Source organism: Hoplias malabaricus, chromosome 14 (assembly GCF_029633855.1).
Source record: "Hoplias malabaricus isolate fHopMal1 chromosome 14, fHopMal1.hap1, whole genome shotgun sequence".
Taxonomy (NCBI): Eukaryota; Metazoa; Chordata; class Actinopteri; order Characiformes; family Erythrinidae; genus Hoplias; species Hoplias malabaricus.
In genome coordinates this window covers 27122204-27145996 of record NC_089813.1, presented here as the reverse complement: position 1 = coordinate 27145996, position 23793 = coordinate 27122204, and the positions used below count along the sequence as shown (strand labels likewise).

Sequence of the window (23793 nt, the reverse complement as noted above, 5' to 3'; positions counted from 1 at the left end):
TGTTTCCTCTAGCAAGCTCACACACACTCCTCTTCCTCTTCGAACCGATTGTGACCAATGTGAATGTTCCCTCCAGCACCAGTGTTTCTAAAATGTAGCATGCTTTGTAAATGTTGTGATCTGACTGGGGGTCATCATGTCTCCACTTCCTATATCTGTCATTTCAAATTAAAAGCCCTCTGCACAGTGTTCATAAGTCTGAAGCGGCAGCTGGACTGAACGGAACAGCGGTTTATATTTGTTATGACTAAATATTAAGCTAATCTAGCACTTCAACGTGATATTGGGATTGTATTACTCGTTTTTAAATGTTCTACTTTTACTACGGCAATGCTGCACTAGATAGAATTTGTATGATCTATTTGTGAAGTCACCCTTTGTTTACTTTGTTATTAATACCAAAATAAATAAATAAATACATTTAGCAGCAGCTTGGGTGAAGGCAATGTCTGTCAAACATACTATAATAACAATAATGTACTTGAAAGGTGCACTGTGTAACAGAATTATCTAAGAAAATAGAATCAGATCGGGACTCTGTATTGGCAGATACACGATATTAAAGATCGGGGACAAAAAACCTCAGGATAATCTAAAAAAATATATAGTGGATTGAGAGATTGAAAGAAAAGTAAAACAGAGGAAGAGTTTGAATGAGTAAAGGGAGAAATAACAGAAAGAGAGATTCAGTGGTTTGGCAGATTCCTGGGATCTGTGCTGGAGATGAAAACTGTGAGCATTAGGGTAGTGCTTCAGTTTGATGGTGTGTGATGTATCTGTTCCATTAGCTAATGGCTAACTGAATGTCCAAACACAAGAGGAAGCTCCTCACAGTTTGAGGTTTTGGCACTTGTGAAATCAATCTCTGTCTACAAACACACACACACACACACACACACACACAGAATGTCTTGTCTATGTGGTTTCAGGGATATTACAAATACTTCCATTCATTTCATGGAGACTTATCCTTATCACAAACTTTACACATGTCTTCACATTGTGGAACTTACTTGGAGAAGTCCTTACAAAATGAATTGACATGATTTGGTCCCAACTATTTGTTATTTCCCTGGTATACACACACACACATATACTCAAACACACACACAATGTAGATTAAGGAGAACAAATGAGTTTACCACTTCACCTAAAATTTTCTCTCTGTTTGGGTTTGAGTGTGTGTGTGTGTGTGTGTGTGTGTGTGTGTGTGTGTGTGTGTGTGAGATAGTTACAGATACTCTGCTTAATTCTATTTTATGCTTTAGGTGTTTGATACAGATCCCTATTTGTTTGCACATTTTGTTTGTACTGAACGTCTGAGTGGACCACTGTGTATTTCAGTTTGTGAACTGTTCCCTGTGTTTTTAAGTGCTTTGTCTTTACTGATGGCCCTGCATACATATCAACCCTATGTCTTTTACTCCCTCCTTTCCTGTGTCCTGCCTCTTTTCTGTTTCTCTGTTTCTTTCTTTTCCTTTCTGTCTCTCAGCTCTTTCTTTTTCTCATCTCTCTCTTTCTGAATGTCTTTTATTCCATCTCTTGTCTGTTTCCCCCACGTTTTTGTGCTCAGTCTGATTTATGACCATTTTAAGGAAAAAAACCTGTCAATCCAACCAGTTCATCCCAGACACAAGTGCAAACAAAAAAAGTGTGTGTGTGTGTGTGTGTGTGTGTGTGAGTGAGAGAGAGAGACAGAGACCCAGAGGAAAATATTATTGATCATAGTTTGCTCTGTAATGGCTCAAGAGACATAATGTTGACTCTCCTAATATTTCTTCTGAGAACAGCAGAGACATGAGACAAGAGAGATATATAAAGGTGATAAAGGGGATAGTAAGTTTTAGGAAATCTGAGCACAGGTTGTGTACTGAGATCTCCACTAAAACTCATGAGGAGACACGTGTAGGATAATTGAGGTCTTAGTATCAGGAGACACATTTGAGCAGCAGGAGATATACGTTAAAGTTTCTTTTGTCTTTCCATCTGATTTCGCTGTTTAGAAGACACTACTGGGATATTAAAGAGATCTCCTTTTTCACTTTTCTTTCAGAGAGAGAAAGAGATGTGTTTTTTTGTTCATTTTTTTTTATAGTTGGTGGTATAAAACCTGACCCAGAATTGGGTGGCTGTGAGTGTGTGTGGGTGCCAGGGCAGGAATCTTGCTTTGTTTGCTGTTAAAGCACAGCTTAAGTCTGCAGGACCTACGAAAACAGCAAGCATAATCCATAACCAAAAACAGAACCCAGCTGATCTTTTCCCTTGCTGCCCCTCGGCTTCTGAAGGTGATAAGTGTGTGTTGGTGTGTGTGTGTGTGTGTATGTATGAGAGAGGAGGGGTTGACTTTTGTCTTTCACATCATTCACGTAGCGTGAGAGCTTCCTGGACTCTCAGAAGTAAAGGAATATATCTGTATTGTCACTATCAAAAGAAAATCTGTCTGATGATTAATTTTCATATGAGAATGAAATTGTGGGTGTGTCCAAAAACCTAGTGAGCTGTCTAACTAGAGAGCACTTTACATCACAGTCTGCATGATCCCGACACATAGGCTGTTCCAGTTCTTAGACTTCATTACGCTGTCTACTAAGATATTTTAATTTGGCCGAATTTTAAGGCAGCATCGAACCCTTCCTCATGCAATACAAGAACAACTCCTGTCAATTTCGATCTTCTCCCAGAGCAAAAATAACTAAAATAACGATAAAAACTGGAATATTAAAATCCACCGTGCTGAAAGAGAAGCGACGCTAGCCACTGAGTTAAAAAAAACACCGGTGGTGGGCGGGAACAACCCGTCATGAAATCGCTCTATAACTAGAGAAGACAGACGACTGTTATAACACTGTCTACTTAAATAGCTGTCTATGCAGTCAGTGCCTACCTAACCAGCTCACTACGTTTTGGGACACACCCTCTGTTTTATGTAATTGTTTCTGAATACAACGCTACTGCACAGATGTACACAGGCACACATCTGGTACATATGCACATAAACACACATCCATGAATCAGTGGTTCTACAAGTGTGAGTAACTCTACACACAGGCGATGAGGGCAACCTTCTTGCCCAAGGCATGTTAGGAGTCTTGTGTGTGTGTGTGTGTGTGTGTGTGTGTGTGTGTGTGTGTGTGTGTGTGTGTGTGTGTGTGTGTGTGTGTGTGTGTGTGTGTGTGTGTGTGTGTGTGAATTTGTCTGGCTGTGTGGGAATGACCCAAAGGCCGTGTCCAATTGGAGAGGAGCATGCGAAGGGCAGGGGCTGCTGAGAGGAAAAAATGCTGGAGAGAATATGCCATGAAGTCATGTGCTATCTATTACACACACACACACACACACACGCTACATTCCACATTCCTCACATAAGAGAGATTTCATGCAACACAATAATTTAAGCACTGTATGTTATTTTAAATTTGGAAGCATTTGTCAGAGCTGGAAGCCTGAACATCGACTGAAACAGGTTGCTGTAAATTAGCCTTTGGTAAAAGGGTCAAGCAGGTAGCAGCATTATTTATTGGCTGATGGTCGAGGTAATGGTGTGACCTGCACTGCTCATAACTGGAGCTTTTGCAGTTAACCCTTAGCACCCAGTATGTCTTTTGATCCACCTGTTAGCTAGAATTTCTCTAAACGCACAAAACACACCAACCTGTGTGAGTGAGGGCAAAGCACATGTCTTCCTCTGAGATGTGAAAAGGCAACTTTTTCAAACTGGTACTTACACAGTGTTACTGGAAAGTTCAATATGCTTTGAGGAGTATGCTAAATGTCATTATCTGTCTAACAGAAGCCCTGCAGTGCTTGTGATAAGGAAGAAAGAAGGCCATGCTACCCACCAGGGAGAGCGAGGCTATACTCTTGGCCTCATACTGCTATGGCATCACAGAGGATCAAACTGCAATCTCTCTCTGATAGGGCCAGCACATAGACCACCACTGCACGCCTCAAATTAAGTCCTGCTTTAACAAATAAATGAACCGTGGCCAAAAACTCTCTGCTGACTGCTGGTGTATTGCCAATTAAGAAAAAACAAGTGACAAAAATACTGATCTGTTACTCTTTGTTTTAAGCACGTGTGCAGTTATGTTTCTGTTTATTGGGAATGAACAGTGTGTATGTGATGCATCTGGGCTGGAGCAGTAGGGTTTAATAGATGTTTGCACATAGTTCTGTGCATCGGGTGTGTTTCTTCCAGTGAAAGTCCATTAGGATCAGCCAGCCCACAGCACTGATAGCTACAGGCCTTTTTTTATTTGAAGGAGTAATCACTCTCACTGGAGAACTGCTCTCAGAGTGCTTTAATGTACAGCCTGTACCACTCAACTGTGTGGACATATTCTTAATGGTAATTCAGTGACGATATCAAAACAATGAAACAAAACTAAGTTTATTTGGAATAGAAATTTTGTGCTTCCACCAAATACAGCCATTTACAAAGTAAAAAGATGCTTAATCATCCAAATGGAAACTGTTTATTTAAAAAAAAAAAGAGCTTATCCCTCTTCACCCCTTGGTGGAGTATAAGTCACAGGTGAGCTGAAGTGATACATACTGATACAATGGAGAGAATGCAAGAACTCCTGGAATACATGGAGTATGTGTTTTTGCATATCTCTTCTGTATGGTGTTCGTTTCTAATCATCAGTGTTCTATTGACCACTCTCTCTTTCTCACTCTGTCTGTCTGTCTCTCTCTCTCGCTCAAAAAGCCTTTTTCCTAGTTTTCTCAAAGGACTAGAGCTTGAGGCACGCAGGCAGCTTTTAACGTGAGTGGTTTCCTCAACGAGACAGAGAGAGAGAGAAAAAAAACAGGCAGCAACATATCGGTGTCATTAAATCCCATCTGTGTTTGTCTTTCTCGTGCAAATGGAAAAGGCATCAGTCAGGAAATACACGGTCACACATAGCGTTAACCGATTACACATGCCATCTTTTTCCTTTCCCTCCACCAGCATCCAAACTTCACTTGGCCTTGAGTCAAGTAGCAACTGGTGAGTAAAGTGGTCCCTCATAAAATTGAAGTAGCCTTTTGTGGTGAAACAAAGCATTTTTTCTTAGTAGTTTCATAGTATTGCAAACAGCTCCCCGGGCCTATGAATGGGGACTCATTTAATGTGGGGTGAAATCAATCCATGGTGGACTCAGCCATCACCTCACTGGCTACTAAATAGAACTCTAAAACATCTGTCAGGGTGAGAGACATGTAGAGAGTGCGAGAGAAATTGTGTTTCTGTAATGAGTGAAGTAGACGGCGGCTCCCACAGACGACTCTACTGCTATTAGCTTGCCAACCCCCTCTCCACCACCACCCCTCTCTCTCTCTCTCGCTCTCTCTCTCACTCTCTCTCTCTCTCTCTCCCGTCTCACAAGGTCTGGGGGGACAGACTTGTAAAGCCAGCAGCGTTCATGGCCATCTCTTTAATGCACAGCGCTTAGTAGTGCCAGGGCTCAAAGAAGCAGGGATTATTGAGGGAGACACACATGAATCCAATAAGCGTAACTTTTTTAAGAGGGCTTTGCCGACGCTGGGCTCTTTTCTCAGATCAATTTGGGACCGTTTGAGCCGAGGTACTTCCCAGTCAAGGGGGAAAATTGTTATTGCTGTAGAATTGTTATTGCACTCTGGGCATGATTAAGCATGAGCTGCTATAACTCTTTTCTCAGCTAAACTATATTTTTTTACATTTTTTTCGAGTTAGCCCGAGAGGGTGCTAAATGTAGGGGGTGGTTCAGAGACACAGTGCAATCCTCTATTTTAACTCGCTATAATAAGTCTTTTTAATTAAGGTCTCAAGGGCCTGAATTTCCGAGCTGCTCAAAGCACAGAACATTCGGTTAATGAGAGAATAGGGTTCACACATTGATAATTGCATTTATGAGTAAGTACGAGGAAATTTGGAATTGCAGACCGTATTTTAACATAGCTTTTTATATACTAACTTTTCTTCTGCAGCTTATTATCACAGGGGAAATTGTTAGTTATTACCATAGGATATGTGAGGCTCGTGCATAATCCCAATTAAAGACCTGGGCATTGAACAGTTGGGTGGTGGTAGTGAATGAACATAAGGGCTTTGGCTTTGACTTGAATTTGAAATATTTCATCTCTACCAGAGAGAAGTAAAGTACATTAGGGATACAATGATCATGACTTTTATGGCAGATTTGATTCCTGTATCTTACAGCTAAACCGCTCAATTTTTATTAGCCCTTTAGTAGTCACCGTTAGCCCCTTAGTAGGCACATTGTATTGACTAAATGGGTATAATAATATTTATCAACAAAATAACATTATTTCATTTTTAATTTCTTTAATAAAGTGTTGTTATCAATTAGTGTACATTTTAAAAAATGGGCTACATGGAATAAAAAGAGGAAACAGTAACAGCAGTCATGCTTAATTATTCTGTAACATGACCATTTAAACCGTCATTATTGAAAATGCTCAATGTAAACTTTTAGTCAAGGAAATATATGTGCTAGAGTAGATGGACACATTTTTAATTATAATTAACTATTATAATATAAATAACTGTGATTTAAGTGTAGTATTTGCAGAAATACATTTAGTTTTTTTTTGTTTTTTTTAAATAAATGCTACTGAAACAAACAGGAAAATGTCATAAAGGTAGACTTAAACCCTTTGATAGAAATGTAAGTGTTATTGATTACAAAACTAATTTGTCCCCCAGTTGTTTCCAGTAGGAATTTCTGTGTATCAATATATAAATTACATTCGTTAAACACCTCATGGCACCTAAACTATGACATGAACTCTGAAGGGGTTTTAGATGGATGTGACAAAAATAGAGAGAGACAAACATATAGCACCTGACACAATTTCTTCAAGTTTCCTGAGCCAGTGATTATCTCAAGCAGATAAATTGAGATCCTCTGCTGGTGCTGCTGTTTGAATTATCAGGGCATTGCAAACCTCAGCTCATTCACTAGTGATTATTTGTGTGGAGACAAATGGCTGTGAAATCTTAATCTGTGAAGTAATGGAAGCATCGCTTGGCACGTCATCTTATAAGCCACACTTGAGAGCTTGTCTGGACATAGTTTTTTTCCATGCCTGTTTTTCTTTTATTTTTTGTGCCTCACCAGCACTGCCACATTTATTGAACCGACTCAAAATAAGTGCTCAAAAATACCCGGCAACAAAAATGCTACTGGATGGATGCCATTATGAAATTTTGCAGTGATTTTTGGGGTGGCTGGCTTAGGGCCAGGAAAAAAGAGCCCTTATCAGATCCATTTGATGACGCTATATTTGGGTCTCAAATGCACAGGGGCCCATGAGAGAGTGCAGAATCAGTAGAGGCAGGAATAGCAGGCGGGCCCAATCAGTGCATTCTGTACTGGACGGATAAATGCAATCAGCAATGACTGTGCACAAAAGGATAATGGGGAAAAGTGAGTGCATCTGTGTGTGCTTATGCTTTTTAATATTTTTGTTCAAAGTTCAGTAGCTATCACCTTAATGCAAACTCTGTCTTGTGCCATGTTAGTTTCATGTACCATAACCATGAAATCCAAAAATAATTTGTCAGCAATGTTATGGCCTATAATGTACATTTTTGTAAGGTTTTTCAGTTTTAAGGCTACTGCTTCACTGATATGTTTTTATTGCTGATCTGTGTATTTCTAGGCACCTTTCCAACTTCCACCAGTTCAGCTGTAAATAATCTTTAGCTTTTGAAGTATGAAATACGATGAAATGAAAAGTTTTCACTTAATTTATCTTTGGTTTATTGGATTTTTTCCATTAAAATATTAAGTGCATTTATTGGACAGAACAGTGTTTCAAAAGCATGTTATCTAAAGTTTGATACAGTGTTAACAGTTAAAAGCTGTACTTCCACAAATCCACAGGACCTTATCACCAATATTCTCAGCAAAATCACAAACCACATTTCCAAAACCACTGGGATTGTAAAATATTTAAAAAATGCAATGACATGCAAATCATTAAAATATATTGAAAGACAGCATTTAAACTGAAACTGCAAAAAACAAATGTTTTTTCAGTGTCTAATAAGTCTGGATTATTTTACTAAGGGGCCATGGTTTTGTAATCCATCCATCCATCCATCCATTATCTGCAACCGCTTATCCAATTTAGGGTCGCGGGGGGTCCAGAGCCTACCTGGAATCATTGGGCGCAAGGCGGGAATACACCCTGGAGGGGACGCCAGTCCTTCACAGGGCAACACAGACACACACACATTCACTCACACACTCACACCTACGGACACTTTCGAGTCGCCAATCCACCTGCAACGTGTGTTTTTGGACTGTGGGAAGAAACCGGAGCACTTTTGTAATCTAGGCAGAATATGTATTGGCAGTCTGGATTGCAGTATGTTGCTCCCAAACCTATATATATCTTTCAGCATTAACGGTACATTCATACATGTGCAAGTCAGCCATGCCCTGTGCAATAATGCACCCCACACCGTTACTGATGCTGGCTTTTGTATGTGTGCTTATGATGCTTATAAGTCAATTGTCCTGATCCTGTTTAGCCTGGAGGATATGGCAAATGTAATATTGACAATTGATTTGGAAAGTGTTTCTGAGCCCATGCAGTGATTTCCGCTACAGAAATATGTGCTTTCAATGCAGTGTCACCTGAAGCCTTGAAGTTCAGAGTCTGCCAGTATTGGCTTTGGGCCTTGTCCTTTAGTTACAGAGATTTCTCTGGGTTCTCTGAATCTTTTTATGATAATATGTACTGTAAATTAAGAAATTCACAGGTGTTTGCTATTTAAATTGGGAAACATGATGTTTCTTTTTTAATATATATATATATATATATATATATATTAGAGGGAGAGAGAGGCATAACCTAGGAATATAAAATGTTCAGAGTACAGATAGTGAGAATGGCCCCAAAGTTGAAAAGAGACAGGCTATAGTTAGCCACCAGGTGTGTTTCTGTTTCCATGTGTCTATCCTGTTCCATTCCACTTTCTGTAATTCACTGAGACTAGTGGAAACACAGGAGAAGTGATGCCGGTTGCTTGACTAATGGTTCAGTCTTTTTATCAGAGGTAAGGACATTCTAACTTAGTAAAGAGAGTTCTGGGTTCTGGGGGCTTGGGATTCTTTTGTAATAAAGAATTTCTGATGTTGCCTAAAATAAAAGAAAATCATATATCTCCATTTGTTTTTGTTTCCATTTTTCTACATTGTCAGCTGCCCTTTACCATGGGTGAAAATGTCTTAATAGATGCAAAAGTAGAAATGGGCTTATATTGTCTAGGAGCATCTCTTTTCGTTAAAGATTATATATATATAAAAAAGATAATATTAAGAATATTTTGCCTTCTCCAGTATACTCTACAAATATAAAGAGAAAGGTTCATGCCATTTTTGTTTTATCATTAATTTTTGTCTAGTCTGCTCTACTCAGGAAATGTTGCTCTCCACTACAGATTTGACCACTTGAATCCAATGACATTATAGCATACTTTACAGTATATGTAAATCTATAACTGAGCACTGCTCTGAGCTCTGGTTGTTTGCTTTCTTTAATCTCATTTGAGAGACACTGCTTGACCTCTTCACATACTTACAGTTGCGTTGATTGACAAGTATTTAAATTACTTTAATCTTTCTTCTACATTAATTTAGTTTCTGTATATCATCTATTTAAAGGAAACCTCATAATTAGATTAGATAAACGACCTGTTTAGGTGAGAACATTTAGTTGACAATCATTTTCTTCTTTCTCCTATGAAATTCTCCTGTCAGAAACTTTATTCATTATTTTTTATGACAGTGTCAGTGTCTTTCACTTCACAATATTTTTCCTCGTACCGACCCTGTATTTGTAGAATCCGCATGTCAGACTGAGTGAAAGTCTTGCTTGGCTGCCCGGTGTTTGTGTGAGTTTGCACTTTTTTCTACTTTCTCTGCTGTGTTGTTTTGGGCTGGAGATCCAGCCACGCATGACGGTGAGAAAGAGAGAGACAGAGAGATATCTGGGCTTAGTCCATCCCGCATACCACTGTCAGCTCTGGGGCCTAATCCGGGTTGAGCAGGGTGTGTATATGTGTATGTTTGGGGAGTGGGGAAAGTGGGAAGGGGCTCAGCAGGCTGCCCATCTGCAGCATGTCTCTCATTTTCATAACACATCATGCCAGAGCTTAGCCAGGTGACACTCTTCTCTGCCCAGCGGCCTTTCAGCTCTGTTCTGATGCTATCTCCAAGTCCATTCAGGGGTTTATTCGGAATGGTTTATTTACCCATTGTCCATATCTCACAACTGTAGCCTGATTTGGACTAAAAGAAATTCAAGCTGCAGACTTTTTATTTTCATGTAGCAATTTATGAAACCCTGTGTATGTTCCTGGGAAAAATTACCATTACCTTACTACATGTATTCTACAATCATACAAAAAATCAAAGTGGAGGAAAATGTGGAAAAAAATATAAATATAAATTGGGATTCACATCTGCACCAGGTCAGATTAACCTAATGCAGAATACCAAGCTCAATTCTTGTTTCTGAAAAATATCTGGAAGTGGGAAGAAAAAACAATGTAGGTGTGGATCTGAAAGGATGTGTAGCTGTCTAGAGGCCAATAACCTTCTAAGACTTCTACCTTCTAAGACTAAGCATTGGAGGTGTGGAAAAAAATTATTTCTTTGATGGGTCTCTTGAAAATCAGGCAACATTTCAACTAATTTCACAGCCTCAAACTGAGATATCTTGCTTTTGATTAAATTCAACTTCATATGAACATGAAACTTATGTTTTTGTCAAGACGGCAAGATGGGCGAGAGTGTCTGTCTCCTTGATAGCATGTAATGCAGGAGACCATCTTGAACAGCCATCTGTAAATAACACTGGTGATGACATCCGGAGCTCCAGATCCTGAATTCTTCTGGACTGGATGGCCATGTGCTTGCCGGCTCCTTTTGGCTTGTTTGAAGGCACTGCTCTGTTTCACATTTTTGCCTCCACTTTGAGACAGTACACATGCTGCGCACCAGCTCTTTTGATGCTCTTTTAAGCAGGTATTATCAAAGCTACTTTCAACAGGTGTCCCTCGCACGAAGTAGATCTTTTGCTTTGATCTTCTCTGCACTTCCCTCCCCACCTTGTTTACCAGTCAATCATTATTTGGGAGACGTCTGTGTGTTTGGAGCACCTGTGATGACATGGTGCTAGTTTGTAGCTTTGAACGTCCCCGTGTCCCCTCAGTGTGGGAGAACAAGCTTGGATTACTGCTCATCTATATGGAAGTACTAACCTATTGTGAGACTTGCTACATACAAATGTCCAAATGTCATAGATATTCCTGAGTAAATTCAGCTATGTTAAGTTGCAAATGTGTCTTAATAGAAAAGCATGAATGCCACTTGTTGGCTACAGGGGTCTGAAGCCACCCTAGCATTATGAAGCATTGAAACTACATTATTTGGAGTGGTGGAGTGATGGGCTGAGTGGCTTGTGATCTGACCATATGGATCTGACACTAGTGAGGGTAGGTAATAAAGTTGCTTCATTAAAGTTGAGAAAAACACATTAAAGTATTAATAAATAAAACACAGTATTGTGATATGCTTAAAAGCAGTAATATGAACATGGATGTGGCACAGTAAAAGACTATACTAAAGTCTATACTATTTAAATCCAAATAAAGCAAGTGACATCTGATTTTTGGGGGGAAGCTAATGAAACACAATAAACAATAAGGTTAAGGGCTTGTTTGTGAAATGTGGCTCTGTATGACATCAGTATTGCAAAAAACAATACTGCACAAACAAATAAATGCAGACCCACTGGATTCAGGCTTGTGTTTCTTAGGGCTCACCCTGGAGCTGTTTGTGTTTGCCATCTTTTCTTCTCTCCTTGTTTTAGTGATATTACACACACAAGTTGGCCTCTTGTTTCTCCTGTGAAAACTGCCCTTTATTTCACTGTGTAACTGTGTGTTAAGGGGAACGTTTCTGTCTCATTCTGCCGGAGAAGAAAAGATGCCTTTTGAGGGTCACACTCTGAGGCTGCGTTCTGTGTTGAGGCTGTTGACTGACAGAAATTAATTAAATTTCCTCAGTCCGATGTGTGCATGCAGTGTGAGACCGTTAATGACTGTCACTCCATTTCCTCCATGTAGCTGGTATGATTCAGCCACAGTTGAAGCTCTACATATAGTCAGACATCCTTCCTTTGAGCTCCTTTTCTACTGCAGTATTACAGACAAGTTTAAAGAAACTGTCACACGATTTATGAAAAGAGCTACCACATGTTAAGTGCTATTATCAATGTTCAAGGTTATTGTAACAGTACTGGTTAAGGCAGCTGGAGGCAAATTTAATAGACCTGATGTGTGTGCTGCCTGGTGCTTGAACATCAGTGATGTTTGTTGTCTCAGCTGCTGGACATTACACTGGGAAACCTCTTGATTGGATGGGCCCAACCTGCTTTTAGGGTCTGCAAGCTGATCAAAAGCTTTACAAAGGGAATCTGTGGCCTTAAAGCCTCTGGAACATTAAACTTAAGCTAAGGATGAGGACCACATTCTGAATTTATGAACTTTTCACATCTGGTTCACCACAAACTTCTTGGGAGTAAAGACAGTGCATGAAGTTGTTCATATGCTTTAATTTGTTTTATTTATTTAGAAATTAGAAGACACCAAGTCACCCATGAAACTTTCATACATTGTTTTTCATTTGTCTATCTAAATATTAATGTTTCTGCTATTGTAAAGCAATTATAATTGTTTCCCCTGTATGATTCTGTGCTTGTTAAAGCTGAGCTTACATTTGCATATGGGCAAACAATTGTAGTGTAGAGCCTCTTCAGATATAGACGCTGACATTCTGCTTGATTGCAAGGTTATAGAGAAAGGGCATCCAATTATCTTGTGGAAATCCAGGTCTGGTTAGTGTACACAGCTAGCAATGGTGGTGTATGTGGTACCGCTTTAATGACAATTCAGGTTTACACCTTAAAGTACTGAAAGGGCAGCAAATGATCTTTTGAAAACATTTATTCTGCTGAAGACGTCTCCCCGTGTAAACGCTTTGTGAACGATACTTGTTTGTGCTTTTCTAAGCCTCACAACATTCAGAGATTTAACAGCAATTTTATTATAAAATAAAAAAAATACAAATCTTTAAGCATGGTGCGAGTCATTCAACATGCAAGGCTAAATTATACTGAAACTCTGTAAATATAGGAGTCACTGGAGTGTCATAAGAAACAATCAGTGTAAGGCTAAAGCAGGTGGCTGTTTTTCAACCCCTGATGGATTCACCCCTGTTAGCCTCTGAGTCTCTCAGCCAGAGGACTTTCTTTTTTAGCTCTTCTCAGCAAGCCTAGGGCTAATGTTTTGAAATCAGAAGGATCTGTTTCACTAAGTGACGTCTCATTGACGTGCTGTCTGGTGTGGTCGGCCGGATTATGGACCTGTATGGATCTGCACCCCTTTCTTGCCCTTAGAACAAACCTGCAAGTTGCAAATAGAAGAGTCTGAACGAGGCAACTGTGGCACCTTCGGGGTCAATGGGGCAAGGAGTCAGCATGTCTCAGCTTAACTGTACAGGAATAGGGTTTGACTCTTTTAAAGGGGAGTTCCATTGATTCTTTTTTTTCTTCTTTTCTTTTTCTTTTTCAAAATCTTGCCCATGAAGTTTGAACCTTAAGGACACAAAGCAGCAAAATATCACAATCTAACTTGCTCACTGGCTATCACAACTTCCAAGCAGGTTTTTTTTAATCAAACCCTTTAGGACTCTTTAGAACATACAGCTTGGGTTGCTGATGTAAAGGGCAATCCCACCCACATGTGATCTATAATTCAATAAAGTCCTGCGTGCCCTTGTGGAGCACAGAGAAGTTCGAGTAGTGGTAAGACACAGCTAAAATCGAAAGGCACGGCTTCACCTGAACCCGTTGAGCTCGTTCATGTTTGAAGTCACGCTGCGTATGCAGTGGCCATATTGGGTTGCCACATTATAATTCTCTAGAGGATCATCTCTTTTGGGAGACGACTTTTGACTCCTATGGAGGTCTGCCCCCAAGGGAAGCTTACTGGTGGGAAAAAGATCCAACGAAGACAAAAAGAAAGAGGGGGAGAGGGAGAGAAGCAAGTGTAACCCAAGTACCCCAGCCGGGGCTTTATGCTCCAGGGCTAGCCATTTTTTACGAGCCTGTGGTCAGACCAAATAAAACTCAGTGGAGCAAGAGAATCACTGCAGAAATCATGCTCGCCCGTTTAATAATGTCACCCTGACTTTGTCTGTTTTGCAAGGAGAAAGGGGAGACGAAAGTCATGTATTCTACTAAGTAGGACCCTCCACAGAGAGAAAACGAGGGATGGATAGAAATGAAGGATGAGCTTTTGAAAAGGAGATGGCTTGGTTTCCAGGGTTTCGGACAAAGTTCGCCGGTAGATAAAAGGCAACTCTTCAAAAGCCATCTGTGAATCTTTCACATCGGGACACCAGAAGGTTTTCTGACTTTGCCTTGTCCATTTAACTGCGTTTTTACAATCGGTGCTTGGCCCCCTGTTCTGTTTATGTCAAGGCACTTGTGTTAGGATTTGAGAACAGCTTCAGATAGTTCAGCCAGCTTATTAGGAAGTGAGTCAGAGTCACCCTTATGTTATACCTTCCACCAATTCTTTCCAACTGATGACAGAATTTGAAATTGCCTGAATTCGCAGTGTGCTCAGAATTCCGTGTTCCTCATGAAAGCCATACTGTCAGACAAATTGTATAAATCCGACTTTTCCGTGCCATCTCCTCAACAGTCCCTCGTGTCCTTGTGGTGTTCCTGAGTGCTGTGGTTCCAGCACGGATCACACCCTCTGGCGCGCATCGAACGCACACGAGCTCAGGTTCCTAATTTGCCGTTCGGTGATGTTGCCATGGAAATGTACGAACAAAGGCAGGATGCCGGGTTCCCCGTGGGGAGTGAGAGTTGAGTTGTGTGACTGTTCTTGGACAGGCAGCTTTACGCTGGTGTGAGCCACAATATGACGCAGTGGAGTATCCCATGACGGGTCTGCGAGCCGAGCCGGAACACACACTTCAAGCCGAAGGACGCGCTGCCAAAAAAAGAGGACTTTGTCTAAATTTGGCCAAACATAAACAGTGGGAGGTGCTCAGAAATCTATAACTGCTGAATAGTCTTGATTTAAAGTGCAAGGGTTTGTATGTGGTGCTTCACTCCAGTCCTTCTCATACCTAATAATGGTTGTTTTAATGTAGGCTAGATCAAATTCATATCTGAATAATAATTTAAGAGTTTCTGTTGTCATATATTTCTCTTAATCAAGCATTTCTGGCTTGATCGATCGTTAGCTGTAATTGAACCATTATAGAAACACACTAGCACACATACATTACGCTGTAGGTTGTGTGTGGACAAAAGTCGGAAAAATATAAGCTTTGTGGGTCTTTGTCACTTTTCCTGTGTTTGCTGGGCATGTCATTGATTTCCTGTGTTATTGTGCTTGCAACTGTCACTCATTTTGACTAAAACTACACCCGTGTGCCAGAAAACTATTGTTCCAGACATGTACTATATGAGAAGAATTCCCCTTGTTTGTCATTTTCAGTCAGCCGTTCAAAAGCTCAGCACTTGATAAAGAATGACACAGACTCCCCCACATGCCTGGTTAAGAGAAAGGCTCCTCATTTTCCTCATCTATGTGCTTGAGAGGTCTGCATGTTGTGCAGGTTTTCCTTTCTATTACAGGATGGAATGGGTTTCTCAGAGTATAAAAGGGGCAGCTGAAATATGTGAATCATACCAAAGAATTGAATAGACAGGTTGTTTGATAGGAGAAAGAATACAAAGAATACAATATTAATAATAGTATTCTTTACAGCCATTTTACAGGTCAAAATCATACTTTTAGAGACACTTTACAGGCCAAGTCAGTTCAAGTCAAACTTGTTGCTTTTTACAACCTGATGGCGTCACACTCCAACTTTACAGAAAATGAGGATTAAAACAAAAATCTAAATTAATATTCCCATGTGAGCAAACCAAAGGTGACAAAGGCAACATGAAGTAAGAGGAAGAAACCTTGGAAGGAAGCAAGACCCATAAAATGGACCCATCCCCCTCAGCTTAAACTAATTGTAACTAATAGTTTAAATATAAAACTAAAGGTACTCTTCCTCATCATGCACGTTCCAGCATGTTGTCTGTTAACAGAAGCGACAGTCAAAATTAGATTACCTGATTGAAGCAATAGATAAGAACCTGAAACTCCAGTGTGGCTGAAATGAATAAATATGCAAAAATTAATACTGTAAAATACCATGATTAACATCAGAATAACCATATAAATAAATAATAAAAAAGACAATTTAATTGATGTGTATTACTGAGTGATGCCTGTTGTGGAGCAATTCCTAAACTGGAGTGAGCATGTATAAGAGTGAAAGAGCTGCAGGTCATTCGTAAGAGCTAATTAACAAAAAACAACAATTCTGCTAAGAATTCCAAGAAGCTTTGCTCTATACCAAGGAAAAAATTAAGCCATGAGGCATTAAAGCATTTCTTTTTTACATATAAAAAGAACATAATTTCCACAAAAATGTTCTGCAAATGAGCTAAAGCCAAAGTAAACATATACTAATATTTCAGACTGATGTATTGCCCCTGAAGTCTTACTTTAGGTTTGTTCCTTAAGAAGTTTGTAATCATGTTGAAAATGGTTTATTGCACGCTTATAGTTATTTCACGTTTCACTCTGACACCACCAAGTCATACCAATCAGCAAAGCACTGTTTTACTAAACCATTACATTCAAAAACTATTGGAGGAGTGGCATGGTGGCGCAGCAGGTAGTGTTGCAGTCACACAGCTCCAGGAACCTGGAGGTTGTGGGTTCGATTCCCCGCTCCGGGTGACTGTCTGTGAGGAGTTGGTGTGTTCTCCCCGTGTCCGCGTGGGTTTCCTCTGGGTGCTCCGGTTCCTCCCACAGTCCAAAAACACACGTTGCAGGTGGATTGACGACTCAAAAGTGTCCGTAGATGTGAGTGTGTGAGTGAATGTGTGTGTGTGTCTGTGTTGCCCTGTGAAGAACTGGCGCCCCCTCCAGAGTGTATTCCCGCCTTGCGCCCAATGATTCCAGGTAGGCTCTGGACCCACCGCGACCCTGAATTGGATAAGTGGTTACAGATAATGAATGAATGAATGAACTATTGGAGGACATAATCTGCATCAGTGCCTGCATTTCAGTAGGGCCTCTAGTTCACAAGCAGTCGAACAGTGCTTCTTTGTCTGTGTGAGGTGAGTGAGATTCTGAAGATGACTCATTTCAGGGTGGAGTAGCATGGAGCACAGAAGTGTCGGTGGCTTTTTGAGGGTACCACAGCATGTTGGGCTTTATTAGTGCCAAACTGCTGAACTGAAGCAGTATGACACAGTTCTCTGAAGGGATTAGTGAAGAATATGTTTGAGTGATCCAGTAAGTGTTTTTTTTTTGTTGCTGTAAGGCTTTGGCCCCGAGTGAGTTCTAATTGAAGGTCGGTGATGCTGTGCTTGTGGCATGTGGCTAAGTAGCTGTGGTAGGGTGTGGCTCTGTGCGTTTAAGCTTGTGTGCAAGTGCGTATGTGTCATTCTCTTTCACTTTCCACAAGCAGAAACATAAGCTCAGCACCTATGAGTCACCATGCCTCTTTTACCCACCACATTGCCTGCGAGCAATGCTTTCTACCCTTTTCACAGAGGCATAATCAGACCCAGGATGAATTGCCAGCACCTTCTATCTCTCCATTCCGTGTCCCTGTTTGGCTCAGTAGGTCCCTTCAAAGGCGTTTGGGAAATCACACTGCTTCTAGACTGATAGTTGCACGCATTGTAATGCAAGCCATACATCTTTGGCTGGCTAAGAGGGAAGCAGTCTGAGTGAAATATTGATATAGGAAGCCTTTCTTTAAGCAAGCTGAAAAAGGGACTATAATTCTTGATTAAACTCCTATGGATGTTTGTTTGCGTGCTGCTAACTTTTCCATGGCTTTAATGGACACGGCATGAACGGACTCTTTCATGTGGCGAGGAATGAAAATGTCAGCGGAAAAGCAAACACTGGCTTGGCCTGCAGCGGTTACACGTGTGTTCGCAGGGCAGTTTCAGAGGTTTGGGGTGACTGCATTTTAAGGAAGCCAGCGTGGTAAGGGTGTGGTTTCTTGGGGCTTTGTGTTTTTTGTTTCTTGGAATGTTTATGCATAAGTGTACAGTATTACAGACTTTTAAACTACGGATTTCAATATATAAAATTATAAAGTAATGTCAAATTGTCATAGACCACCTTTTTCAGATCTGAAAAAATCAAAAGGGTTTTCTGTCCTCCCTTTCTCTATGTGGACCAGTCAAGTTAAGATGCCATTTCTGAGGAAAGGAAACTCATTACAATGAAATCAACTTCTAAGACTGAATATTGGAACTAGGGAAAAATAACACCGCATGTTTCTTTGAAAAATGTTAAGCATTTCCATTACAAAAATGTAAAGAAGTACGGTAGAAACCAAGATTTTTAAAGTTTCAGTAATTCAAATTCCCAAGATTACCACATTTTTATAAGCATCTAAAATTTCCTATTGGTATAACATTTCATTGGTTTGCAGTAATTGGACTCTGAAATATCATGTGGTGAAAAGTCTTAAAAGTCAATCTCTTGAATTTACAAGCTACTAATTTCAAGATAAATCCCCCTTCTCTTCACATTGTAAAATCTATGCCTATAAATTCCTAACTCCTAATAGCTCCAGATTCAGATGCGTCTGAATGTGAGAATCATGTGGATATTATTAGGGGGGCAATAAAACTGGAATGTTGAACTTAAGTTAACAAACTAATGAATTATCTGTTCGGTGGACACTGGAGCTAGGGGTGTAATCAAAACATTTGTTACCGTTTGGTTTTTTGTTTTTTTCATTGTAAGGATTGCATTTGAATGTTTTTCTGTAGTGTATGGCTGCGGTCGTGATTGCATTAGACGAGTGCGTCCTTTCTACCAGCAGCGTTTTCCAGTGGGTTGCACTGTGTGACCCTCATGCTATTAACAACCAACAGCTTTCTTTCCTCTGTAAAAACCCAACTTTCACAAGAGACCCCAAACTTCTACCAAACAACACCATCAATCCCCTCATTGGCTCTGAACACTCAAGGCAAACGATGGAAAACCCCTGTCTTGTCATGATATGATATGTATCACAGTACACCTGGCACAATACCCTGCAATAGGATATTGAACTACACACCAGACATTACCAGTAGCTTGTGTATCTTCTGAATGATGCCTAAACTTACAAGTTCTAAATTTCATTGTGCAGCTCGAGGCAGTGTCTCCTGACTGTTTTTGGCAGAAGTAGATTTAGTAAGTTTTATGGTAAAATACAGGTTAAATAATGTGAAATTTCGATCATGTAGAAAAAAATCATGTATTAATATCTAAAGTACGAAATCAATATCATACTGATGAAGATATCATGACAATAGTCAATGATAGACATCCAACCCCAAATGACATGTCTTAGGAACCTGTTTCTGTGCAAACTTTAGGTCTCTAAATTGTAAAGTTCAATTTGAACTTGGTTTTTCATTTTCATTCATTGACTCAGAAATATCTAACTAGTACTGACTGTTAGTGAGAGTTCATTCATGATATATATCTGTATTAAATTTTGCAGAAAGATGTATTTATACTTACTCACAGATAATTTGGTTGGGAGTATTTTCTCCTGAATGTGAGATGCCTTTGCCTTTAGATTTGGGCCCAGTGTAAACTGTTTTTCCTCAAATGGAAGGGGATTTGTTGCCTTGAAACAACTGCCATTCCCTAAGGCAAATTGAGCATGGAGCAGGCACCCCCCACTCCACCCTTTTTTATAACTTCAAATTCCTCTAGTCTTTCAGAGGCAGAAGATCCGATGAGCATGGGTGGCCCTGTGAATGGCGCTTAATGATGGCGTGAAGGCCAAGGAGACGCCGCTAGTTTTATCAGCCTGTAAGCCAGAAGACTTTATTCTGTCTTTTTTTTCCACCAAATTATGTCTTCACCGGGTCTTCAGGGAAGAAAAAGTCAACCCCTAACCACCCATCTTTCAAAGGGAGCCCGCATTATGAAGTTTCTCACGGTCAGGTTACTGTAATTTTGGTTTTATGTGACTTGCACTAAGACACTGTAGGAGGCTTTTGTCTGTGCTGCCTTTGTGCGACCTCGAATGGCCTTAGAGCGTGTAACGGTAAAATAGTTCCCTCTTTCAGTAACGTGGACAAATATAGCGTGTTTTCCTGCCTAGGCGCGGTACAGCCCAGCATTTCCCAACCATTTTAGGGAGGCTTCAGTAAGTATGAGAATGAGGAGGAAAAGAGGATGAAAACAGGTTGAGCTGGGAAAAGGTGCGAGATGAGGAACTCCAGGGAGTGATTTGTTTAAGACGTGTTTGAGAGTGTGTGAAAAGATGAGGACGATTGCTTGGCTGATATTTTGAAGTGTGAATGCATGTGTTCAGCGTAGTGTAGCAAGACCAAAAAAAAGAAGAAGAGGGAATTAGTAACTGTGAATTGGGATGAGATGATGAGATCAGTGGCTAGTCCCAGGCTGAGTAACCCTCTGTGTGAATCTCTGTATGTAGAGAAGGCAGGAAGCTGTGTATCACTGCTATTCAGATCCTGATGTGATAATGGGGGTAATAATAGCAGCCCTGCCACCACCCATCTCCCACCACATCACTCTTTCTGCCATATTTCTCTCTCTCTATTTCTCTCCCCAATCTCACACATTCACCTTTTTTTTCTCCCCATCTTTCCCTAACTCCCAAATATTTCCCACCACATCACTTTACAATCAACTTTTTCTGTCTCTGTGTTTCTTTCCATTGCATTCTTTCTTCCACAACATCAATCATTCTGCCATCCCTTTCTCATCCTTCTCTCTGTTCTTTACTCTCTGTTATCTTTTCTTCTACCACCCCCAAGAAAAAAATATCTGAGAATGCCATTAGGACAGTGTCTGGCACTTTTTACTCAGCACAGCTTTCTACAGCTTTGCCTGAAAAGCCAGAGTGACACCATAATTTTAATGTTGGTTGGACAAGTGCAGAGAATCACTGGAAGCCATGTCAGCTCAGTTCTTCCTGTAATGTATGACTATGAATATCATAAGGATGTTCTAGAGCATTGTGAATATTTTATGTAAATGATCCTTTTTTACAACGATCACATAAATATAGCATTACAGAGACACAAACTAATGATTGCAGCCTTGGTTGGTGGTAAAGAAATGAAAAAAATCCAACACTGGAAGATATAGATGTTTTCTTGGGTAATCAAGTTAGGCTTGATTTCCATACTGCGAGATCAATGCTGGCATTAACGCAGGTTTTCCCAGCACTTAAATCCTGCTGTGCTCCTGCCCTCCATTTACTGTCTTTGCTCCATAAGCGATTACGCAGGCTCTGCATTTCAAGCGGGGAGAGAAATATGATTTTCCTCTTATTTAGACGATTATCAGAGGGGCTCTTTTCATGCAGGGAGTTTTAATAAGCGCGACCTGTTTTTTTTCCTCCCTCCTCCATGCTTTCATTTCAGCGATGGAATAGTCTTCCCAACTCGTCTCGCTCTCACACACTACTTTCTAATTCTCTTCAAAGTGAAAAGGAACATCTCATGGGTAACTTTCTGATAATGCCACAAGGCTCAATGGTATTGGCTTTTAATGCCATTTAGGGCTTATGAAAGCAGAGTCATTCTTGGGCTGTTTTCATTAAAGACTTTGAATATAGTAGCACAGGGCTAATATGAAATTATGGCAAATCTTTATATTTTGTATTCAGTTTGGCTGCATAAACTATACACTTGGGTAGTTATTGCATACTTGCTCTGCATTGTTTATGGTTACAATAATTTGGTTATGTGTTCTGGAGGCAAAAGCAGTTGTGAGTAGTAAGATGTTTCAGTGTAGCAGGTGTGTAGTTTTAAATGCAGTATTCCCTGTTTTTATTTCAGTTGAGTCCAGATCAGCTGGTTCTGATGTTGGAGTTTCTGTTGGAAGAGGTGAAGCTTAGTGTGTCCTGTCTCAGACTACTACAGGCAACATACAGTCTGCGGAACCAGGATGCCGAGGTAATAGCACACATGGATCACACACAAATAAACATGACACAGCTGAGCATCTCATAGCACTCCTCTGAAGTCTAAGCCCATAGCACCCTTCTAGTGTAAAACTGACACTAAATGCAGTCAACGAGGCAAAGCTGCAAAAGAGGAGAGAGGAATAAAGGGACTTTTATCATCTCCTTGGCGTTTGTTCTTGTTCTCAGTGCTGCCTGATGTACAGCTGCACCTGTCACCCCACACAAACATGACACTCAGCAACAAACGGCACCATCCTAATCACATTCATTTTAGATAATCACATTGCTCCTCTGCCTCACCTGCAGTGTCCCGTATCTGAGTCGGCTGCTGACTTCAGAAACAACACCAGCAACTCTTATAATAAAAAAAAAAAGTCTGGCTCTGGTCAGGTCTTGTGCCTTTCTGTAATATATATACACACACACACACACACACACACACACACACACACACACACACACACATTATGCTGTGTAGTATCTCCCTTGTTTTAGAAAAAGAGCAGTTTCATATTCCCTCCATCCCCTTACAAGGATTAAAACTCACCTGTGTGAGTTAAAAAAAAAAAGAAACAAATAATTTTTCCATGTTTGCTCTGAGCAGTGCTGGCTACAAGCCTATAGCCCCAGATACGTCTTCTCACATAACAAATAAGCACTGTTTCGGTTTTCATATCGCTGTTAATTTAGGTTCTTGTGCCAAGATACTGATACTGTAATGGTGCTCTATTTTTTGGCCATAAAAATAAAGTGCTTCACACACTTTTCCATTTGAACTGACATCATTGTTTGGATGACGGCCTGAGTTCTAACCTGAAAGTTTGATTGCTTCTTGTTAAAACATGCGACGCATCCGGCTGTATCAGAAGGTAAATTGTGAAACTTAACATTTCATTTTCAGGCAGTGAAATTCCCTTTCTGTAGCAGATATCTGCATTTATTTCCCTCTGTGAAGTGCAGTTAGCCGAGCGCTAACCTCTCTGGTATTTAATCTGCTGATTCGATTACTCTTCTTGCAGCCAGTTAGGTCACTCAGTGAGTGTTGTTTCATTTAGAGCAAGCCAGCTTCTGTCCAGGAGCAAAATCTGGCAGGTCAAAGCTAACCCGCCAACCTCGGTTCTTTTGTAACGCAGCACTCTTTTTTTTTTTGGGTAAGGGAAGCAGATGGAAAGTGATCGGAGGCGGTAAGCACAGTGAGTCCCAGACTACCACGGCTCGTTTCAGCCTGGAGCCTGTGGGGATATTTTCATCAGGACCTTCCAGGAAAAACAAAAGGCTCTCTAAAAATAAATTGGGTTATTACTACCACTCCACCACCACTGCCACCCCCTTCCTCGCTGTCTCCTTTCATTCCTCTCTTTTCTCTCTCCCCACTGTGTTCCTTTCCTTCCTCCTCCTCCTCCTCCTCCACCCTGATCTTGACGTTCGCTTCCCAGCAGACGTATTTCTCCTGCTTACTTGCCATTTATTGCCACACTGAGGTAATGTAGCCTTTTAGCATGGGCTTTATCAGTTCCAAGGGCAGGGCAGCGCTCAGCTCTTAGAGCTTTTTCAGGCTAATTTTGAAACCTTCCCTCAAACTTTGCCTGAAACAGCACGTCTGGTACTTTTAACTACTTACTTATGTTATTAGAGCAAAACAACCGAGGACCTGTGACACTGGAATTTGTAG

General features: G+C 40.5%; 1 protein-coding gene across 3 annotated transcripts in view; it reads left to right on the top strand.

Annotated features, from left to right (window-relative positions):
- Positions 1-23793, top strand: part of aopep (aminopeptidase O (putative)) — an 83985-nt gene that overhangs the window by 52661 nt on the left and 7531 nt on the right. For 2 of the 3 annotated variants that reach the window (XM_066643593.1, XM_066643592.1), the window contains one exon: positions 21994-22110. In XM_066643593.1, the coding sequence (XP_066499690.1) occupies positions 21994-22110 (117 nt within the window). Of the gene's footprint in view, positions 1-21993; positions 22111-23793 lie in introns of those variants that run through there. The other variant, XR_010795318.1, reaches the window with a different exon arrangement.